We start from the raw sequence: 20,642 nt of genomic DNA, 5'->3' as shown, positions 1-20,642 counted from the left end.
CTTTATAGTACCAGCATCATGACAGAACCTAGCTGGTGGCTGTCTTATGAGCTTCTTTTAACTAATGGTGTTAGGAGGCAGTGAGTTTGACCTTGGCAGCTCAACTGTATTGTTGCAAGCCACATCACCAAGGCTGCTTTACACCTGCTTCAGAAGCACATCGCCATGAGTGATGTGAGATATGGGACAGTGGCAGAACTGTGGACCTGCAAGCATGAGGTCTAGAGTTCGATCGTTGACACTGGGTATGTCAGTGCTGCCCTCATCTTCTCTCATGAAACAAAGATTTTTTTTTTAAAAATAGGTGACTGACTCCTCTTTAGAAATGAACTAGAGGGACAGCTACTTGTGAGCTGGGACTATCTGTGATTCATCTGGGACTAGTCAACACCGAGTAGAGTAGCTGACTTAGAGTGGACCCTTAGGCAGTGTGTGCTAAACTGAACAAAATTCAACAGAAGGTGGCTTCTATAAATGTTCAATGTAAATGGCTCAGCTTCTCTCCCAAATGCCAGAGAGACATTTTCACTACCCACTGCTGAGTTTCCTTCTCAGAGCAGTTGCCAAGACCCATGTGAGTGCTGCAGGGATCTTGGCAGTGCGTACAGAGGATGCAAGATGCTTCTAAGTGGAAGCCAGAGTGATTGTTTACTTCTAGGTAGGGGCACACAATAGCCCATTAGGGAACCTGTCAGGTAAGAGGCAGACCCAGTGTAAAAGAACCTTTTAACTTTTCTTAAAATGAGGCCAATGCCTTCGCAAGGGATACTGAACAAAGCCAGATGTCGCTCAGGATTTAAGACCGGAGGTCATTCATACTCTCGGTCTCCTGTGTCTTAGAAGTGGTCTCTGTGTCTGTGATACGGTCAAACAGGGTCTTAGAAAAGCAGGCATGACTTATCAGACTAGCCATGTTGCAGTTGGCCTTTATGCATGCATAGCACTACTTTGCTCTTGCATTTTCTCAGGTGTGGGGAGAGGGAGCCAGTGGTGCAGAGTGCCCACAAGCTTTCTCTCACTTGCAACTGTCAAGACCCCCATGAGTCTGAAACACCATTTCGCCTTTCAGACACTGGATGTAAAGAGAGATATTCATCACAAGGTGGTTCAACGCATGTTTCTTGGGTCAGTGAAGGCAGGGATAAATGAATGCATGACTGAATGAATGAGAGTGATCATGGAAATTCTCCTGGTTGTATTAGCATATCAGCATGCCAAGCTACAGCAGACACTAGAATCTCCTATAGTGTGGACATAACCCACGGCAAACAAATGTCATGCTGAAACCCTGGCAACATCCTCCGTTGCTACATAAAAAAAGGCTGCAGTCCCAGACCTGCCATGCTTTCAACAGAGGAACCTGCTGTTTGCATAGAAAGAAAATGCTAAGTCTTCATCTGTAACTGCTTGGTAGCATTGCTCCATTTAAATTGCCATTTAATTTACATACATTTAATGGGCATTTGATTAACATAAAAGTCACCTCCAGCCAGTGTCTAATTTTCTCTTTCTTAAAGAAAAGGTTCAAATAAAAGAAGCTAGGATATATCTGAAGGCTTTACCACTTTACTTTTTTTTTTTTTTTTTTTTTTTGAGTAGGATGCTGGGTATGAGCTCCAGTAGATGCAATGGAGAAAACATTTAGGAGCTTTCCACTTGTACAACCTTATTAATGAGAATGAAAGAAAGGGGACCTCTAAGATTGTTCCCAGACCAATTCTGACACAAAGGTATGAAACCATTTTTCACTGCAACATTTTAAATTGGAATTTATGCACATTGTCAGGAGAGCCATTCTGGGGGTTACCTCAAGCTGGATTATTACTGCTCAAAAGATATTAAGGTATAATCAGAAAAATAGATACAACCTTTTAAATTTTTCCCCCTAAGACTAAACACCAGGCTGGAGGGAATTAGCTGGAGGTCTATGGGAATGACCAAAGAGCAGACTAAGGCAGTTTTAGCTAGGTTGTTATTGTGTCCAGTTCCAGCCATAAGGCATGCAGAAGCAGGGAGTTAAGGCAGTTTGGATCACAGAACTGTCCACTGATTGGCCTTGTATACCTAGAATCAATGTGGCTTATGCCAATGACAATTCTGTTGCTTTTGACTAGGGCTAATAGTGTTCTCTAATTATAAAGTTCCTCTTTCTCACTGAAGACTTTCCCACCATGATCATCTTAGATCCCTAAATCTGCATAATGCCAACCACAAGATTTAAGAGGCCAAACAACACAGCAAAGCCATCTTTGAGGCTAAACTGCTGGGCAAATTTGATCAAGTAGTTTAGACTGTATACTGTTTGAGGGGTTCCAAGACCTACTTGGTGTCAATATGCTACAAATAGGGTTTTGTTTGGCAAAATAAGCTAGCATTGTCAGGAATAGGACATATTTAATTAACCTGTTGGTCTTACTTTGCCAGATGCCTTGTCTGCCAGGCTCATCTACCCCTTTCATTTGAACAGTTGTTTCACACATGTCTCATACATGTTCAAAAGGTCTAAGACAATGCCAGGCCAAGTGGTTAGGCTGACAGAGGGAAACACTTCTCATTTCGGCAAGCAATTTAACACAATTTAAGCAGCAAAAACACACTTATAAAACAATCTTGAACTTTTACAAGTGTGTTCAGGAGGGCAAGGATGTAGAAATCACATCCAGGGAATTCTCTTTGGTTTGCACACAGGGCTAAAAGCAACACAGAGATTAAGCAGCACTATAATTAAAGGAAGGAGGAAGGTTTGAGAGAGATAAATTGGGATGATCAACTGGGAAAAAATATCTGCAAACAACTCACAGGGAAATTTCTAAGGTCAAAGCTGGAATGTTGGTGTGGAAATCCTGGTGTGAAAAATTCTAGGCTAAAAAAAATAAATAAACCGTTTTTTTTCCCCATTTAAAATTCCATATGGAGCATATGAAATACTCCGTATGGATTGCTAAGTCACACAGAACACTATTAAGGAATCTACTTACCACCTGCATTTGGATAACGAAGTTTTTACTATACTTTTTATGCAGAAGAGGAAATTAAGTGATGAACCTGTAAGGAGGGGTTCAACATGCTGTAACTAATGCAATTCTCTAAATAAGATTTTTAGTTCATGGCAGATATTGAAGCTCCTTCCAAAAAGCTGGTTAAAAGTAAACTTAGTTCTTACCCTGGCACTTCTTCGTTTTACATTCTTCAACACTATCAGAAGAATCTCAGGGAAAAGGCTGATAAATATTAGAAGAATTATAGCCAACCATGTGGATACAGAAGACAGCATTTGAGCAAATACAAAATACATTCTCTGTTGCTTAAGAAAAGGCCTAGAGTGGAGAGAAAACATGTAAGAGAAAGCCAAGTCAGTTTCTGTCATATGAAACAGAAGTTTAACTGAAATTATCTTTTAAATGTAAAAGATACTTTCACTATGCATTAATAAAAGTGACTGTTTTTAGAATATCCATTATCAAATGTCTAGAAAAGAACAGATAATCATAGTGGGAAAATATTTATTTGCATTAGAAAACATGTTATCTATGGACTGAATATGGGGCTCAGAAATCATCACAGGTACTGCCCACCTTAAGAGGGGTGTATCCCAATACTTGAGGGCAGAACACATTCAGAGATATTAGCTGCTACCAGCATGCAGCTCAAGTTTCACATCTGCTAGATGCTCTATAGTAAAAGTTGACATGCATGTAACTGATGAACAGACAGTTGTATTTAAGGATGGCGTCACAGGTAATCACATAAAAAATGGATTATTTCAAGGGGCCAGGTGGTGGCATACCTGGTTGAGTGCACATGTTACAGTGTGCAAGGACCTGGGTTTGAGCCCCTGGTTCCCACTGCAGGGGAAAGCTTTGCAAGTGGTGAAGCGAAGCAGTGCTACAGGTGTCTCCCTTTCTCTCTCCCTCTCTATCTCCCCCCTCCTTGATTTCTGGCTATCTCTACCCAATAAATAAATAAAGATAATGAAAAAATAGGTATTTCATTTCTTGGTAAGCATCTCTAATGAACAGAAACTGGTGTGACAATGCTTAACTCAAAGGATTTAAGAATAGTATGCGGAAATAGACGAGTTTGCTGGAAACATTTTATACTTGTGGAACTTCTGCATAATTACTTCAGATGCTGATTACACAGATTTGTTGAATTATAGGACTCTGGGAAGACTACATTTGGTTAATCAACATTGATTTATTTGTGTATTATTAAAGAAAAGAGACCTCCTTAAGTTTCACTGCTCCAACAATTACCTATATAGGTGCCATTATATGCTGTAATTATATTTTCAGAGCTGCTACTTTCTTAAGTGACTGCTTTTCGTATTTTTATTTAAGGCTCTTATTAAAAAAAGCTTTTCTAAACGGTAGGAGTTCCTTCTAATTAAGTCTCAAGGGACATAGACAGGTTCTTCTCAGCTCTGTGATAACATGGAATGCTTTCCTATGTACGGTTCTAACTCAAACCAGTGAGAAGATGAAATCCTGGAATCTTACCCTACGGCTCACTCTAGCCCTGCTCTCTACTGGAGGCATACTTGTCAGGGGGGAAACCACTGGTTAAGGGAAACAACTAGGATACTTAAACACAGACTATAGGCCTCTGGGAGCAAGGAAAGGAGATGAAAGCTCTAGCTTCTGGCCTTCCTTATGCAACTTCCAAGCTTAGCAGGTGGGGAGCTGGGGGCTCGAACTGGGACTCCTGAGTGAGTCCTTGTACTTCGTGCCATGTGCACTTAACCCACTGCACTACCACCCAACCTCCTACATACCTGTATTTGATATCTTACCTGAAACTGATGGTTTTAACTGGATAGAAGTAACTTTTAGTCCATTAATACTTAAGATTTGCCATCTTATATAATCAACACTTTAAAAAAATCACTGATGCTATAATGTATATATGCATATGCCTACTTTGTTGTTTATACATTACTCATTTATGTACAGCTGCTTACCAAATAATACCTCCCCAGAAGAATGAGAAAAATACATAAAAGGCCAAGGAACCCCAAATCACAAAATGATTTATCCATGTCCAGAAACGAGTATCCAAGGCAAGCTGAAAAGAATCAACACAAGAGATTTTACAATGGGTATAAACAGCACAAGGCAATACGTAATATGAGAACTTGAACACAATATGGCATTATGGGAAAATTGAGCTTGGGCCACACATCCAGAAAAGAATGTAATTCCAAGGAGAACAGAATCAAGAGATTCTGTTCAAAGATTCAAGGAGCTGGGTTAAGAAAGAGTTGAGTTCTGCCCCAAGGCCTCTAAGTTTTTAGGGTATAGGTGTAAATGAGTGTAGGTGTAGAGAGACAGCCAAGCAAATTGCTAGTGTGTGTGAGGCTACACGTCTCACCACAGAAGGAAAGACAACAGATAAGCAATGGTGTCATCAAGGAGAAGGCTTGGCTGGTGGAGGCAGGTCTATGGAAAAGCAGTAGGAAAAGAAGGAATAGCTGGGGAAGGTGGACTAACTATACAAAGGAGTTGTGAGAGTTCAAACACAACAAACTGGGGGAAGGTTACTAAGTGCAAGGTAACTGGCTTACAAACCTGGAACGTAGTATTAAGGATTGGGGTGGAGGTGGGGGGTGGTCTCCCTACATAGTGTACCTTTCGGTCATCAACCCATGTCCATTCCACTGAATTAGAAACATTTTCAGTTGCTTGGATTTTAATTCCTTCATGTTTCTGCCAAGGTGGACTATTTCATCTGATTTCAGTGCTTGGGGTTTTCAAATGTAATCTAAAACTGTAACGTATGGATCGCTCTCTTTGCTTAAAATTTCGGGAGGAAATTTCAGGGAGTAGTATTAAGGGCATTTCATATTTGAAAAGGTATGTCTCAATTTTTTTTGATTTGACATTTCATCATGGTCTTCAACTCTCTACTACATGTGCTCATCCATAAATGGGATACTGATAATATCCCACTGTTAATGGAGCCCAGTCTTGAATTCCCACCCTTTAGGCTTCTGAGGAAAAAGACACACATGGTAAAGCCCAGGTGAACAGGGGGTGAGTGTCTTTTCAGGGATAAGTGAAAGCTACTGCTATCAGGCCAATTGTAATTCTGCAGGGCACTTGAAAGCCCTGGGGCCATATGCAAGGTCAAGGGTGGAAAGGGGTGAGGACGATCGGTTTCAAAGCATGATCCTATGAAACATAATTATCAAGAAAAAAAAAACTAGCATCCAATGCACTGAGCACATTTTATATGTTGTTTCATTTCAGTTGCTTTACATGCATTCATTACTTGATACCTCTCTAAATAACAAACAAACAAAACCACACTCCACCTTAGAGAGATGTTACTTGTAGCTCTATTTGCTAGAAGAGGAAAGGGACATCCAGTTGGAAGTGGCTGAGATGAACTGCAACATTTCCTAAATATTATTCAAAGTATTTGCTATGACAAATGGATCAGGAAGAAACATGTAGTGGAGAAGGCTCGTATGAAGCACAAGGATCCCAGTTTGAGATCCCAGTTCCCCAGCTGCAGGTTCTCCACAAAGCAATGAAGCAGGTCTGCAGGTATCTATTTTGCTCTCTTCCTCTCTATCTTCCCCTCCCTTCTCAATTTCTTTCTGTCCGATCCAATAAAAGAGCAAGAGAAGGCCCAAAAGATGGCTTACAAGTGCCTGCTTCACATTCTTGTCATCCCTAACACTGTATGAGAGCACCAGGGATAGGACCAAGGGGATTCCACAGATGGTGGAGTGATGAGACCGAAGCTTTCTTCAGCGCAGTAGAGGCCAAGCTTGAACCTGTGTCAAGCACATGGAAAAGCAGTGTACTACCCAAGTGATCTATTTTGCTGGCTCATGAATAACTTTCAGTGATGAATATATTATAGAAAGTTTCATTACTACTTCACCCTTTTGGACACTCATGGATCTATTCAGTGTCTTATGTACCCAAATTCCTTCAAGGTCTGGTGAACTTAAAAAGATATACAACTAAGAACAGATCTAAGTACTTAAGATGAAAACATAAAACAACTTGTCTATATTCTACTTATCATAACATCTTGAAAATGGCAGCAAAGGAAGATTTCAACATACATTTTTTTTTCTTCAGAGCACTGCTCAGCTCTGGTTTATGGTGGTGCAGGGGAATGAACTTAGGACCCTGGAACCTCAGGCATGAGAGTCTGTATAACCATTATGGTATCTCCCTCTCCCAATCCATATATATTTAAAATGTAACAATGATAGATATTAATACTGTATAAATGCTCAAATATCTAGTGTCACACACACACACACACATGTGTATGTGTATATATTTACTAAGTGTTAAGACTCACAACTCAAAGCAATCATAAATTATAACACACAAAAATACATTAGTAGAAGAACAAGGAGCATGATAAAAATGGTTTAAATATATTTGAATAAGGAGCTAACCTTCAGAGTTACAGTGAATACTAAGACTGTAAAAACAATGGTTCCAAAAGTCCAGTTTCCATATACCTGAAAAACATCGAACAATTACATGTACCATGAATATAATAATAAGCTTGCTTACAATAGTAAAAAGTCAACTTTAATCCCATGTGTAACTGTCAAAGATTTCTGTCTGAATTGTTTAGGAAAATATCTGGCTAGAAGATCAGAACAAATGCTGGGTTTTACCATGACCCTAATCTTTCTTGGACAGGTACACTACTACATTTGTGCTTGCTAGAGTTTATCTCCATGATTCCATGCAGCATCAAACAGGGAGCACACCGGTGTGATAAAGGCAGGGGAAAACACCATTCCACCAACAGCCATCAATGGTCATCAAAACAAGTCATCTGGGTGATTCGTGTCTCTAAAGAATTGGATATGGGCATTTTCCAGAGCAGACCTAAAACTCTCAGGTCAGGACTAACTTGCAGACATAGGGAATTCACATTTTGAAAACACAGTCTAAATTTTTGGTTGCAAAGATAAAAGCTGTCAGCATGTGCACATCAAAGAAAAGCAGTTACCATGTATAAATCCAAAAGATGGCAATGAATGGCACATATGCTTACCAAATGCTGTCAAGATCTGAATGCATAACGTTAAAACAGAAAATGAAATGTAAAAGGTTTTTAAAAAATAAAAACAAAAAATTAAGGTTAATAGAAGCAAAAAAAGAATTTGATCAAATCATACATGGGCGCTATATTTAATTGCCAATAGCAGTTCTTATACTTATCGTAATCCTAGCGAACATTTAGCAGGACAATGGCACATACAGCTCTAATCAGCTTTGATTTCATGAACTCAAAATGGGAGATGGACTGGACAGAGGCTGGGTTGAGGCTCCTCACGCACCACCTGAACATTTTGCTATGTGAGTAAATGAACCAGAACAACATGATTGCATGAGAGTATCTGCCTACTTTGGAACAAATGCTCTTTGACAAGTCAGTTCTAGCAATTTAAGTGCCAAATAAAATAAAAAGTGAAAAGTCACAGGACTGGCCAGAGACCTGAAGGAAGGGATTATAATGGGAAGTCTTACAATCTGAACCCATCCTCTGACCGATGGGAAAAGCTGACTTGCAAATGCTCACGCAAGTTGCTCAAGGATGTCAAGAATTTTAGCAGAACACTTTCCTTGGCAAGTGCTACATGTGTCTACGCTACCACAGCACACCTGCATTTCCTCAACAGTTGCTCAGTGATCAGCAATTATTAGAAACTCATGCAACATTCACTTGTTTGCCCCAGTTAGAAGTTTGCACTATAGTACTCATCAATGAAATTCACTAAGCCTCTCACTTGTTTAACAGATGCTGACTGTTTAGGTTGTAGACACCGCCACTGCACTCAGTACATTCACTTTGAACCTTAGCTTTCCTCCACATTCAAGACTATGAAGATTGAATGATCACAAAGAGAAGAAGTCTGGTAACAGTGAAGGAGAACACAGTGAAAGAAGCATGTGAGGTGCTAGGGTCGATTCCCACCATGTGGCTGCAGGAAGACAATTTCAAGCCATCGGCAGATCTTTCCTTGAGCACAGCCAGGGTAAAATCATCCCAAACCAGGTGGAATCACTTGCTGGGAAGGCACTGGCAAGAGCAATTTGGCCTTTCTGGAAAACTCTACACTCCTATGTGGATGGGCAGGAGGAAAAAGGCATTCTCCCTATTTAACTACTAGCCAAATGGTGCAACGATGGCAATTAGCTGAGTGGAGTCAAGCTTTGCTTTTTTTTAAAAAAAAAAAAAAGAAGTCTTACTCATATCTAAGCTGTGTGAGTGTGTGTGTAAGTCTGATGTCCCAAGAACTCAGTTCATCCAGTAAAAATCACAGCTTCCAAAAGGTCGGTACACAAGCTCTCTAGTTAGCCATCACACAAGAAGTGATTTCTTACTTTAACACTTCTATTTTCCTGAAGAGGGCATGAGAACTAAAATACTACACAGTAAGAATTATCAGTTGCACAAAATTTACAGTTAAGAGTTTGTAAGTGCCTATGGGAAATGAGAATCCATGCATATACAAAACGATATAACGACATCTATTTTTTTACCTTGGCATTTTCTTCAAGGGATGAAGTCTGGAAAAGAAAATATGTCCCAAAGAAGAATACAGTCCCTTCAAATGCAGCCAGAAACGTCCAATATAGGAAGGGACCCAACTGCAGCATGGCATTACCAGAAATTTTCCTATTGAGAAGTGGGAGAAAAGCATAGGCGGGGTGTTTATTTAAACATACAGTGAGGGGCCAGACGGTGGTGCGCCTGGTTGAGCGCACACACTACAATGCACAAGGACCCAGGTTCAAGCCCCTTGTCCCCACCTGAAGGAGGAAAGCTTCACGGAGTGGTGAAGCAGGGCTGCAGGTGTTTCTCTCTCTCTCTCCCTCTCTATCTCCCCCTCCCCTCTCAATCTCTTTCTATCCAATAAATAAAAGATAAACAAAATGTATTTAAAACAACAACAACAACAACAACAAAAATACAGTGAAATGCCAAAAGAGAGCATGGGGTCTGACAGTATTAGGAAACAGAAAGCTTTTGGTAGGTCATCTTTCTCTAACCACTTCCTGACTAGGACACTGGGGGAAACACTTCTTAAACTTCTTCCCAATGATAACAGTTAACATAATCAACAATAATTAGCTTTCATCAATTTATCACTGTGAATGTGCTATTCCAAGACTGACTTATCCCACCTATTTTTTTTTTTATTTTAGAGGAGAGAAAAAGAAACATACAGGCAAAGAGGAAAAGATATCATAGCACAGGGAGATGGAGTTAAACGCACATGGTGCAGAGCGCATGGACTGCTGGTTCGAGCCCTGGATCTTCACCTGTGGGAGGGGGGGCCTCGTCACTTCACAAGTGGTAAAGCACGTCTGCAGGTGTCTTTCTCTCCCCCGTCTTTTTTTTTTTTTTTTAGAAATTTTTCTTTTCTTTTTTATGTTTTTAATTTTTATTATCTTTATTTACTTACTGGATAGAGACAGTTGGGAGGGGAGGAGCAGATAGAGGGAGTGAAAGAGACACCTACATCCCTGCTTCATCACTCACAAAGCTTTCCTCCTACAGGTGGGGATTCTTTTCTTTCTTTTTTCTTTTTTTTTTAACCAGAGCACTGTTCAGCTCTGGCTTATGGTGGTGTGAGGGACTGAAATAACCATTATGCTATCTACCCTCCACCCTCCCCCTCTCTGTCTTCCCCTCCTCTCTACATTTCTCCCTGTCCTATCAAAAAAACAAAAACAAAAACAAAAACAAAACCAAGCAATGACAACAAAAACAATAAGAACAACAAGAAGGGCAACAAAAATGGGGGGGAGCTATCACAGCACTGCTCTACTACCCGTGAAGCTTCCCCTGGAGCTGTAGGGCTGCTAAATGATTTTTCCAGTATTTGAACCCAAAGCGCCTACATGGTAAGAAGGGCACTCTACTGGGCAAACAATATCTGGGACTCTACTCCCATGTACTAAATACTTAACTGTCCAGTAAAAAAACTGGATTAGCATTTTGTATATATTGTCTATTTTCATAGGTGTAAACCCCACAAGTTAGGTCTTAGTGCCCAGATTCACAAATAGGGAGCCACAAAAAGATGTTTCTCAGCGGTATCTGGATGCTCGAAGCACACGGGAAGCACTTGGGGACCTTGAAAACTATGATCGCTCCCACACCTATGGACAGCTAGTCTCTAATAAGGGGACCCTAAGGATTAAATGGAAAAAGGAGGCTCTCTTCAATAAATGGTGCTGGGAAAACTGGGTTGTAACATACAGAAGAATGAAATTGAACCACTTTATCTCACCAGAAACAAAAAGCAACTCCAAATGGATCAAAGACCTAAATGTGAGACCAGAAACAATCAAATACTTAGAGGAAAACATTGGTCAAACACTTTCCCACCTACATCTCAAGGACATCTTTGATGAATCAAACCCAACTGCAAGGAAGACTAAAGCAGAAACAAACCGATGGGACTACATCAAATTGAAAAGCTTCTGCACAGCCAAAGAAACTATTAAACAAACAGAGAGACCCCTCACAGAATGGGAGAAGATCTTCACATGCCATACATCAGACAAGAAACTAATCACCAAAATATATAAAGAGCTCAGCAAACTTAGCACCAAAAAAGCAAATGACCCCATCCAAAAATGGGCAGAAGATATGAACAAAACATTCACCTCAGAAGAGATCCAAAAGGCTAACAAACATATGAAAAACTGCTCTAGGTCACTGATTGTCAGAGAAATGCAAATTAAGACAACACTAAGATACCATCTCACTCCTGTAAGAATGGCATACATCAAAAAGGACAGCAGCAACAAATGCTGGAGATGTTGTGGGGACAGAGGAACCCTTTTACATTGCTGGTGGGAATGTAAATTGGTCCAGCCTCTGTGGAGAGCAGTCTGGAAAACTCTCGGAAGGCTAGACATGGACCTTCCATATGATCCAGTAATCCCTCTCCTGGGGTTATACCCCAAAGACTCCATAACACCCAACCAAAAAGAGGTGTGTACTCCTATGTTCATAGCAGCACAATTCATAATAGTTAAAACCTGGAAGCAACCCAGGCGCCCAACAACAGATGAGTGGCTGAGAAAGCTGTGGTATATATAAACAATGGAATACTATGCAGCTATCAAAAACAGTGAACCCACCTTCTCTGACCCATCTTGGACAGAGCTAGAAGAAATTATGTTAAGTGAACTAAGTCAGAAAGATAAAGATGAGTATGGGATGATCCCACTCATCAACAGAAGTTGAGGAAGAAGATCTGAAAGGGAAACTAAAAGCAGGACCTGACCAAATTGTAAGTAGGGCACCAAAGTAAAAACCCTGTGGTGAGGGGTAGACATGCAGCTTCCTGGGCCAGTGGGGGGTGGGAGTGGGTGGGAGGGATGGGTCACAGTCTTTGGGTGGTGGGAATGGTGTTTATGTACACTCCTGGTAAAATGTAGTCATATAAATCACTAGTTAATTAATATGAGAGGGGGAAAATTAATTGTATGTCTTGAATTTTTTCAAAACACAAACTGAATCTTTTCAATATATAGGATGTGTAATTGATATGCAGACTCTCTCAAAAGCCTTGACCAAGTAGATCAGAAGCAACCAATAGCACAGTTATATACAAGATACTGGGTACTGTACAGCAAACCCTAACAAAAGGACTTTTCAAAGTTAACCCAATTACCAAATAATGTGATGATAACATTAACTATCGATTGTCTTTTTGAACCCTAAGACAGCAGGAACCTCACATCTCCACTATAGAGCCCCTACTTCCCCCAGTCCTGGAACCCTTAGATAGGGCCCACTTTCCCATATGCCTCTCCCAATCCATATCAAATAATATTGCATCCGCCGATCACAACCTAACCAACGTAACAATTGCCACCTCAACATGCTTCACTTCAGACTGTGTCCAGAGACTTCACGTGTGGAATGACAACCCTTCAGCTTCATTACTCGGGTGAGACCTTTTCTTTCATAGTATACTCTAATTCCATCTCAGGTGGTTCACTTTCTAACAAAGTCCCAAAACCTAGATATACACCAGTTTCTGTGAGAGAGAGCATATGTTCACACGTATCTGTAAACTACTGTAAAATATATACCTGAAAGCAGAAGTACACTAGAGTTTGCAGTGAGTACCCCCCTAACACTTCCCCTCCACTATTCTAAGCTTTGGGTCCATGAGTGCTCAACAATTTGTTTGGCTTCGCATGTTAACTCTCTTTTCAGTCATCAGGTCCCAGATGTCATCAGGATGCCGGCCAGGCTTCCCTGGATTGAAGACCCCACCAATGTGTCCTGGAGCTCAGCTTCCCCAGAGACCCATCCTACTAGGGAAAGAGAGAGGCAGACTGGGAGTATGGACCGACCAGTCAACGCCCATGTTCAGCGGGGAAGCAATTACAGAAGCCAGACCTTCTACCTTCTGCAACCCTCAATGACCCTGGGTCCATGCTCCCAGAGGGATAGAGAATGGGAAAGCTATCAGGGGAGGGGGTGGGATATAGAGATTGGGTGGTGGGAATTGTGTGGAGTTTGTACCCCTCTTATCCTATGGTTTTGTTAATTAATCCTTTTTTAAATAAATAAATTAAATTAAATTAAATAAAAAAAGAAAACTATGATTGCCTAGCTCCTTTTCATTCTGACCTAACCAGCCTGAAGAGAGCTGCCCTGATTATTCTACTGTGTAGGAAAGTTGGGGAACTGTCAGCGAGGTCATTCAGTTAGTAGGCAGTAGAGTTAGTATACACTCTTAGACTCGTTTGACCTCAGACAGTAACTGAAGAAGCAGGGACTGAAAAGACCCTTGCCCCTCGTCAGCCTGCAGGCTTGGAAATTAGTGCTTGGGACAGAGTTAAAAGGACCTCCACTTCTCCATAGTCTACAAGCAGGGAAATGGACATTTCTAAATCCCCAGTCTCCACAACTGAAAATAAAAAGTCACTTATAGAGGGACATAGAATGGGTCTGCTAGACTATGAGTAGGGGAGACACACAAAATTTAAAAGGAGATGATAAAAAGACACTAGGGGAAGTGAACTTGGCATGGAGTACCTCTACCTCCACATTGCTCAGTGTTTATTTCCAATAAAACATTTTCTCCTAGCAGGAATGAGGCTGTGGGGGGCTAACATGGACCACAGACAGAATATTTCAGCCCTCATTCAAGAACGAGCTACCACAGCTTTTCAACTACAAATGTTAGCATGTTTCTTTTCATCAAAATTTCTCCATGGAAGTGTAGTTTTAAGGTCTTGAGCTTCCCTTTAAAGATAAGACTTGCAGAATACACCTGATTGGTACAGTCACACTTTGAGAGAGCAAGTGAACAGAGTGAAAGCTTAACATCTGTCAAAAAATAGCACAATCTTCTCACTGCAAGTCAGAATGTTAAATAAGGCTACCAATTTATTGGAGCAGACATGTGAAAAGGTGGGTCTGCACATGGAATTCTTTTGGCTTCTATTTCAAATTGTTCTTAACCTTTAGCAAAGGGTATCTAACCACTCAAAGAGTATACAACTTGCCTATACTATCAAGAACAGTTACTAGACTGTAATAAGAAATATCTTATGGGGCTGGGTCATGGCCCATGGTTGAACACACATATTACAATGCAAAGGACCCAGGTTTGAGCTCCTGCTCCCCACCTGCAGGGGGAAAGCTTTGCAAGTGGTGCAGCAGGGCTGCAGGTGTCTCTCTGTCTCTCTCCCTCTCTCGACTTCTGACTGCCTCTATCCAATAAGTAAAGAAAGTGAAATTTTTTAAAAACAGAAACATCATAGTAATATAAGTACAACTGAGGCTGGGCTGGTGAAAGCTCACTTGAATAGTACACTGCTTTGCCATGTACATGACTCAGGTTCAAGTGTAGCCCCCACTGCATCGGAGGAAGCTTTGGTGTTGTGGTCTCTCTATCTCAAACAAACAAACTAAAACTAAATACAACCAATTCTTTTTTTTTTTAAAGAAAGGATTAATTAACAAAACCATAGGGTAGGAGGGGTACAATTCCACACAATTCCCACCACCCAATCTCCATATCCCACCCCCTCCCCTGATAGCTTTCCCATTATCTATCCCTCTGGGAGCATGGACCCAGGGTCATTGTGGGCTGCAGAAGGTAGAAGGTCTGGCTTCTGTAATTGCTTCCCCGCTGAACATGGGCGTTGACTGGTCGGTCCATACTCCCAGTCTGCCTCTCTCTTTCCCTAGTAGGGTATGTCTCTAGGGAAGCGGAGCTCCAGGACACATTGGTGGGGTCTTCAATCCAGGGAAGCCTGGCCAGCATCCTGGTGGCATCTGGAACCTGGTGACTGAAAAGAGAATTAACATACGAAGCCAAACAAATTGTTGAGCAATCATGGACCCAAAGCTTGGAATAGTGGAGAAGAAGTGTTAGGGAGGTACTCACTGCAAACTCTAGTGTACTTCTGCTTTCAGGTATGTATTTTGCAGTAGTTTATGGATACGTGTGAACATATGCTCTCTCTCACAGAAACTGGTGTATATCTAGGTTTTGGGACTTTGTTAGAAAGTGAGCCACCAGGGATGGAATTAGAGTATACTATGAAAGAAAAGGTCTCACCCGAGTAATGAAGCTGAAGGGTTGTCATTCCACACGTGAAGTCTCTGGACACAGTCTGAAGTGAAGCATGTTGAGGTGGCAATCGTTGCGTTGGTTAGGTTGTGATCGGCGGATGCAACATTATTTGATATGGATTGGGAGAGGCATATGGGAAAGTGGGCCCTATCCAAGGGTTCCAGGACTGGGGGAAGTAGGGGCTCTATAGTGGAGATGTGACGTTCCTGCTGTCTTAGGGTTTAAAAAAGACAATCGATAGTTAATGTTATCATCACATTATTTGGTAATTGGGTTAACTTTGAAAAGTCCTTTTGTTAGGGTTTGCTGTACAGTACCCAGTATCTTGTATATATCTGTGCTATGGGATGCTTCTGATCTAATTGGTCTAGGCTTTTGAGAGAGTCCGCATATCAAATACACATCCTATATATTGAAAAGATTCAGTTTGTGTTTTGAAAAACTTCGAGACATACAATTGATTTTCCCCCTCTCGTATTAATTAACTAGTGATTTATATGTCTACATCTTGCTAGGAGTGTACATAAACACCATTCCCACCACCAAAAGACTGTGACCCATCCCTCCCACACACTCCCACTCCCCACTGGCCCAGGAAACTGCATGTCTACCCCTCACCACAGGGCTTTTACTTTGGTGCCCTACTTACAATTTGGTCAGGTCCTGCTTTTAGTTTCCCTTTCAGGTCTTCTTAGTCAACTTCTGTTGATGAGTGGGATCATCCCATACTCATCTTTATCTTTCTGACTTAGCTCACTTAACATAATTCCTTCTAGCTCTGTCCAAGATGGGTCAGAGAAGGTGGGTTCATTGTTCTTGATAGCTGCATCCAATTCTTACTCAGTTGGTATTGAGTACTCCAGGATTTCCTGACAACAGCAATTATGTAACCTCTACCTAGCAGGATTTCCAGCTATATGCAGGAATCGGAAATTCAGAGGCTGCAAGGAATGTCCTATTTATTACTTAAAAAAAACTGCAGAAGGGAGGTAGCAGTTTCTCAGAAAAAACAAAACAAAACAAAACAAAACAAACAAAAAACACCTCTCTCCAAAGCCAGCATGTCATGTTCACAAGGCAACTGGGAACTGCAAGGAAGATCTCTTTAAAAGATCCTTGAGGGGAGTACCCAGCCAATGCCAGCCAATGAGGCTTTAGGGAATTTGCTGAGGCAGAATTGGCCCTCTCTAGTCAGACACTCTCTAGGAAGATGGAAGAAGGGTAAGAAATAGTAGCTTACAGGCGAGCCTTCCTAGCCGCACTCAGACCAATGGCGAGGCTGTTGGAAACTCCCAGTATGGCAGCTAACGTGAAGGAGAACCTGGAGACAGTGTCAGTCTGGAGAGAGCGGGTGAGCAGTTCCAGTCCGAGCAGCTCTGCATGACGGGCAGCAGCAGGAGGACTAGGTTTTTTTTGTCTTTTAAAGGTCTAGAGAGCAAGACTTGTGTGTGTGTGTGTGTGGGGGGGAGAGTGTGCGGCGCAGTGCGTGGGTGGCAGGGGCACAAGTTCAATCCCTCACACTGCATATGCTGGTTTATCAATAAATAAATACACCTTGGGGCCGAGTAGTGGTGCGCCCGGTTAAGTGCATACAGTACTAAGCGCAGAGACCTGCACATGAACCTGAGTTTGAGCTCCTTATATTCATAGTATCTACTTCATTCCAAGTTTGAAATTTTCCAGAACAAATTATCTTTACAAAGATGATTCTTAAGATAAATCTGTTTTTTGCTTTGTGAACGAATGGGAGGGTGGGGAGGAGAGACTGAGAGCAAGTACACAGCACCACCCCACCATTCCTGGAATTCTCCTTGTAATTCTCAAGTGGTGCTGAGATTGAACCCAGAACCCTACACATTCAAGGTATGTGGTCTACCTGTGAGACACCTCTCTGGCCCCAAAGCTATGAGGCAGATTGACCAAAGCAATTTCTTGTATTTATGTACTTTTCTTTCATGCAAAGTTAAGCTATCCCAGTCCTTACTAGTAACTATTTAGCAATGCTTCTAATCTGCTGTACACTAACATCTTTTTTTTTTTTTTTATGACACTAAGGCTATATAGCTGGGGTTTGATGGCTGCAGGACTTCACTGCTCCAAGCAGCTATTTTTCTTTTCTTTCTTTCTTGACAGAGTGTGAGAGAGCAAAGACACCTGCAGTACTGCTCCAGTACTCATGAAGCTTCCCTCCTGCAGGCAGGGACCTGGGACTTGACCCAGCATCCTCATGCACGGTGACATATACACTCTACCACGTGCACAGCCACCCACTTTCTGAACTAATATCTTCATCTTTAGCTGTAAGATTGACTTAAAAACCCCCAGCTACATCATAGGTTAAGTCAATGGGCTCGTGCCAAGTCTCCATTCACAGAGAAAAGCATCCACTTCTAAATGGCACAAACTTAATATAATGGTTCGATGAGCCCATTATTTTCTTTAACAGAACAGTTCAGAAGAAGGTTAGCAAAGGGGGCAGGCTGTGTGCAGGGGCACTTTATAAGAAGAATGGTAACATGACATCATCAGTTCAGTCCATTAAGGGAGGGATCAATATTATAAACTACTAAAGAGCATTTTAAAAAAAAAAAACCTTTTCTGGTGGTTATTAATAGAATAGCTTGTCTTTCTCCAAGACTCCAAAACTCAACAATGTAGGTTCAAGTGTGGGGCACAAGTGACTGTGAACTAAAGGGTTCAGACATTCAAGTACAGGACTCACACCAAGGAAATAAGCCTTTTTTTTTCTGGTTAATGGCTTGATTTCAGTACAAGATGATTCAGCACAGAACCATTTAGTCAAAACAGATGGTTCTGTGCCCTTCTCATGTCAACCTGAAACTGTGAAAAATCCCAGGAAGTCCTTTTGGACAGACATTGATTAATTAATGAGAGAGAGGGAGGGGTATGTGTACCAGGAGATGGTACACTCCATGGTACAATGTGCAAGGACTCAGGTTCAAGGTCCCAGTCCCCACCTGCAGGGAGGGAAGCTTCAAGAATGATGGAGCGCTGCAAGGCGACCTCTCTCTCCCTCCCTCTCTCTCCTCCCCTCTCAATTTCTCCCTGTCCTATCAAACAAAAGAACGAAAAAAAGTAATGAGAAAGAGAAAACACCACAGTATCACTCTAGCACCTGTGATGCCAGGACATGAGCTTAGGACCTCATGCTTGAGGGTCTACCGCTTTATGCTCTGTGCCATTTCCCAGACTGCATGAGGGAGGCTTATCCTTTAAGTTTAACTTACATATACAGGCGGGGGTCTGAGGTCAGAGTATCGATGTTGATGTGCTGCTCCAGGAGACTGTAGGCCAGGATGGGCAAGGACGTGAAGCAGATGTTGTACATAGTAAGGTAAGCGGCATCATAGAGTGGCTGGAATACATGAGAGCAGAGGAGAAAGAAATGCGCTGATCATCTGTATTTGTGAGAGAGTGTACGTCTGGCAAAATCACAAGCAGGAAAAAAACCAAAAAAAAAAAAAAAAAAACAACCAAACCAAACAAACAAAAACAACAACAAAAAAACCCACCACTTTATTGAGCTAGTAAATGAAGTTTTATAAAGTCTTTTTGTGATCAGATTATAATTTTTAAAAAAAGAAGTGATAAAGCATGAATTTTGTTTTAGGTGTAAAAATATCTGTAAAGTAAATTATACAGAGATTTTTTAATAAAGTTATAGAAAGGAATTATAAATTATCAGAGCATAAACGTTATTAAAAAGGCATTGTGCTTATAAAAAGAAATTGAAATAGCATGATCTACCATTTTAATATACTCTCCCTTTAAAAATGGTCTTATTCAAAAAGCTTACATGTGACAAGCTATATATCTAACAGATATAAAACTAATGACTTTTCAAAAGGTTTTCCAATGAAAAAAAGATCAATTACGTATAAGCCAGGAACCTGCTGGAGAAACTAAATATAAGTAGTAGCTAGTCTGTCTTTTTTTTTTCTTGAGGGGGTTTTAATATTTCACGTGGTTTTATATATCATTATCACCTTTTCCAGGCTATACTTATGATACTGAGTATGGCCATATGCTTACTAGTAACAAAACAAAACTCAATATATGCACACGGGCATAATTTCCTTACTCCTTCTAGTCTTCATGTCTTCAGGTTCCAGACCCAAACTTCCACCTCTCTGTTGGCTGTCTCATAGGTAACTCAAAATATCTAAGAATGAACTCAGAAACATACCCCTTCTATCTGTTTTCTCCTATGTTCCCTAGCTCAGTGTCTGTTCCCACATAGGTGGCTCAAGAAATACTGTTGCAGTTTGCTATTTGCAACGTTATCTATACACTTATAGTCCTGTGGGTTTAATACTACCCAATCACTGAAATTTCCCAAACACTTAGCTCTAGCTCAGAACTGTTCCTGACTTCAGATCCACAGACCCAACTGACAACATGGCATTGCCCCCTTTTGGATGTCTACTGCATTACAAACTTCATAAATCCAAAGTCAAAACTTGTGATCTGACCTGCAGTCAACCTAGACCTAGTCTTGAAGTCTTCCCTATCTTGGCAGAGGAGAGGCAACTCTTTCTCATCAAGCAGAACCAAAATCTTTAACTAATCCTCTTTTTCACACCCCATGCCACACTAAATAGAAGTGTTTACTGGCACTACCTTCAGATATATTCAGATTCAGATCCTAGCATCTCTTCTGTTACTACCTAGCAAATCTAGCTAGTCTCCTTGCTTTTTCCCCTTGCCCTAGCCTACTCCCAACACAACAATCCAAGATAGAGTGCTAACAAAAAAGTAGTAAATCAAGTCACTGCTTTGTTCAACCTCTCCAACGGATTAATTTGTCTTTGAAAGGTACAAAGACAAAGTGCCCACAGTGGGATAGCTATAAAGCCCCACGCAATCCTGGCTCCTCCTACCTGTCTGACCTCATACCTACTCTCTCCTGCTCCTTTCAGTTCAATAAGGGCAAGAATTTCTATTCATTTCAGTGACAGCTGCAGCTTGAGAAAGAGCAAAGTAGCCCATGGCATCCAAGAGTTGGCCTGGC

At 41.2% G+C, this 20,642-nt stretch overlaps 1 protein-coding gene across 1 annotated transcript in view; it reads right to left on the bottom strand.

Annotated features, from left to right (window-relative positions):
• Window positions 1–1,640: 1,640 nt before the first annotated feature.
• The window catches only part of LOC103118072 (phospholipid-transporting ATPase IG), a 63,005-nt gene continuing 44,003 nt past the window's right edge, over window positions 1,641–20,642 (bottom strand). Inside the window, exons 17-22 of the mRNA XM_060183185.1 lie at window positions 18,859–18,986; window positions 9,531–9,666; window positions 7,424–7,489; window positions 4,961–5,064; window positions 3,164–3,317; window positions 1,641–3,045 (exon numbers count right to left, since the gene is read on the bottom strand). Coding sequence (XP_060039168.1) covers window positions 3,016–3,045; window positions 3,164–3,317; window positions 4,961–5,064; window positions 7,424–7,489; window positions 9,531–9,666; window positions 18,859–18,986 — 618 coding nt within the window. The 3' untranslated portion in view covers window positions 1,641–3,015. The remainder of the gene's footprint in view (window positions 3,046–3,163; window positions 3,318–4,960; window positions 5,065–7,423; window positions 7,490–9,530; window positions 9,667–18,858; window positions 18,987–20,642) is intronic.

The sequence above is a fragment of the Erinaceus europaeus genome, chromosome X (assembly GCF_950295315.1).
Source record: "Erinaceus europaeus chromosome X, mEriEur2.1, whole genome shotgun sequence".
NCBI classification, from domain to species: domain Eukaryota; kingdom Metazoa; phylum Chordata; class Mammalia; order Eulipotyphla; family Erinaceidae; genus Erinaceus; species Erinaceus europaeus.
This window is presented reverse-complemented; position numbering and strand designations above follow the sequence as displayed.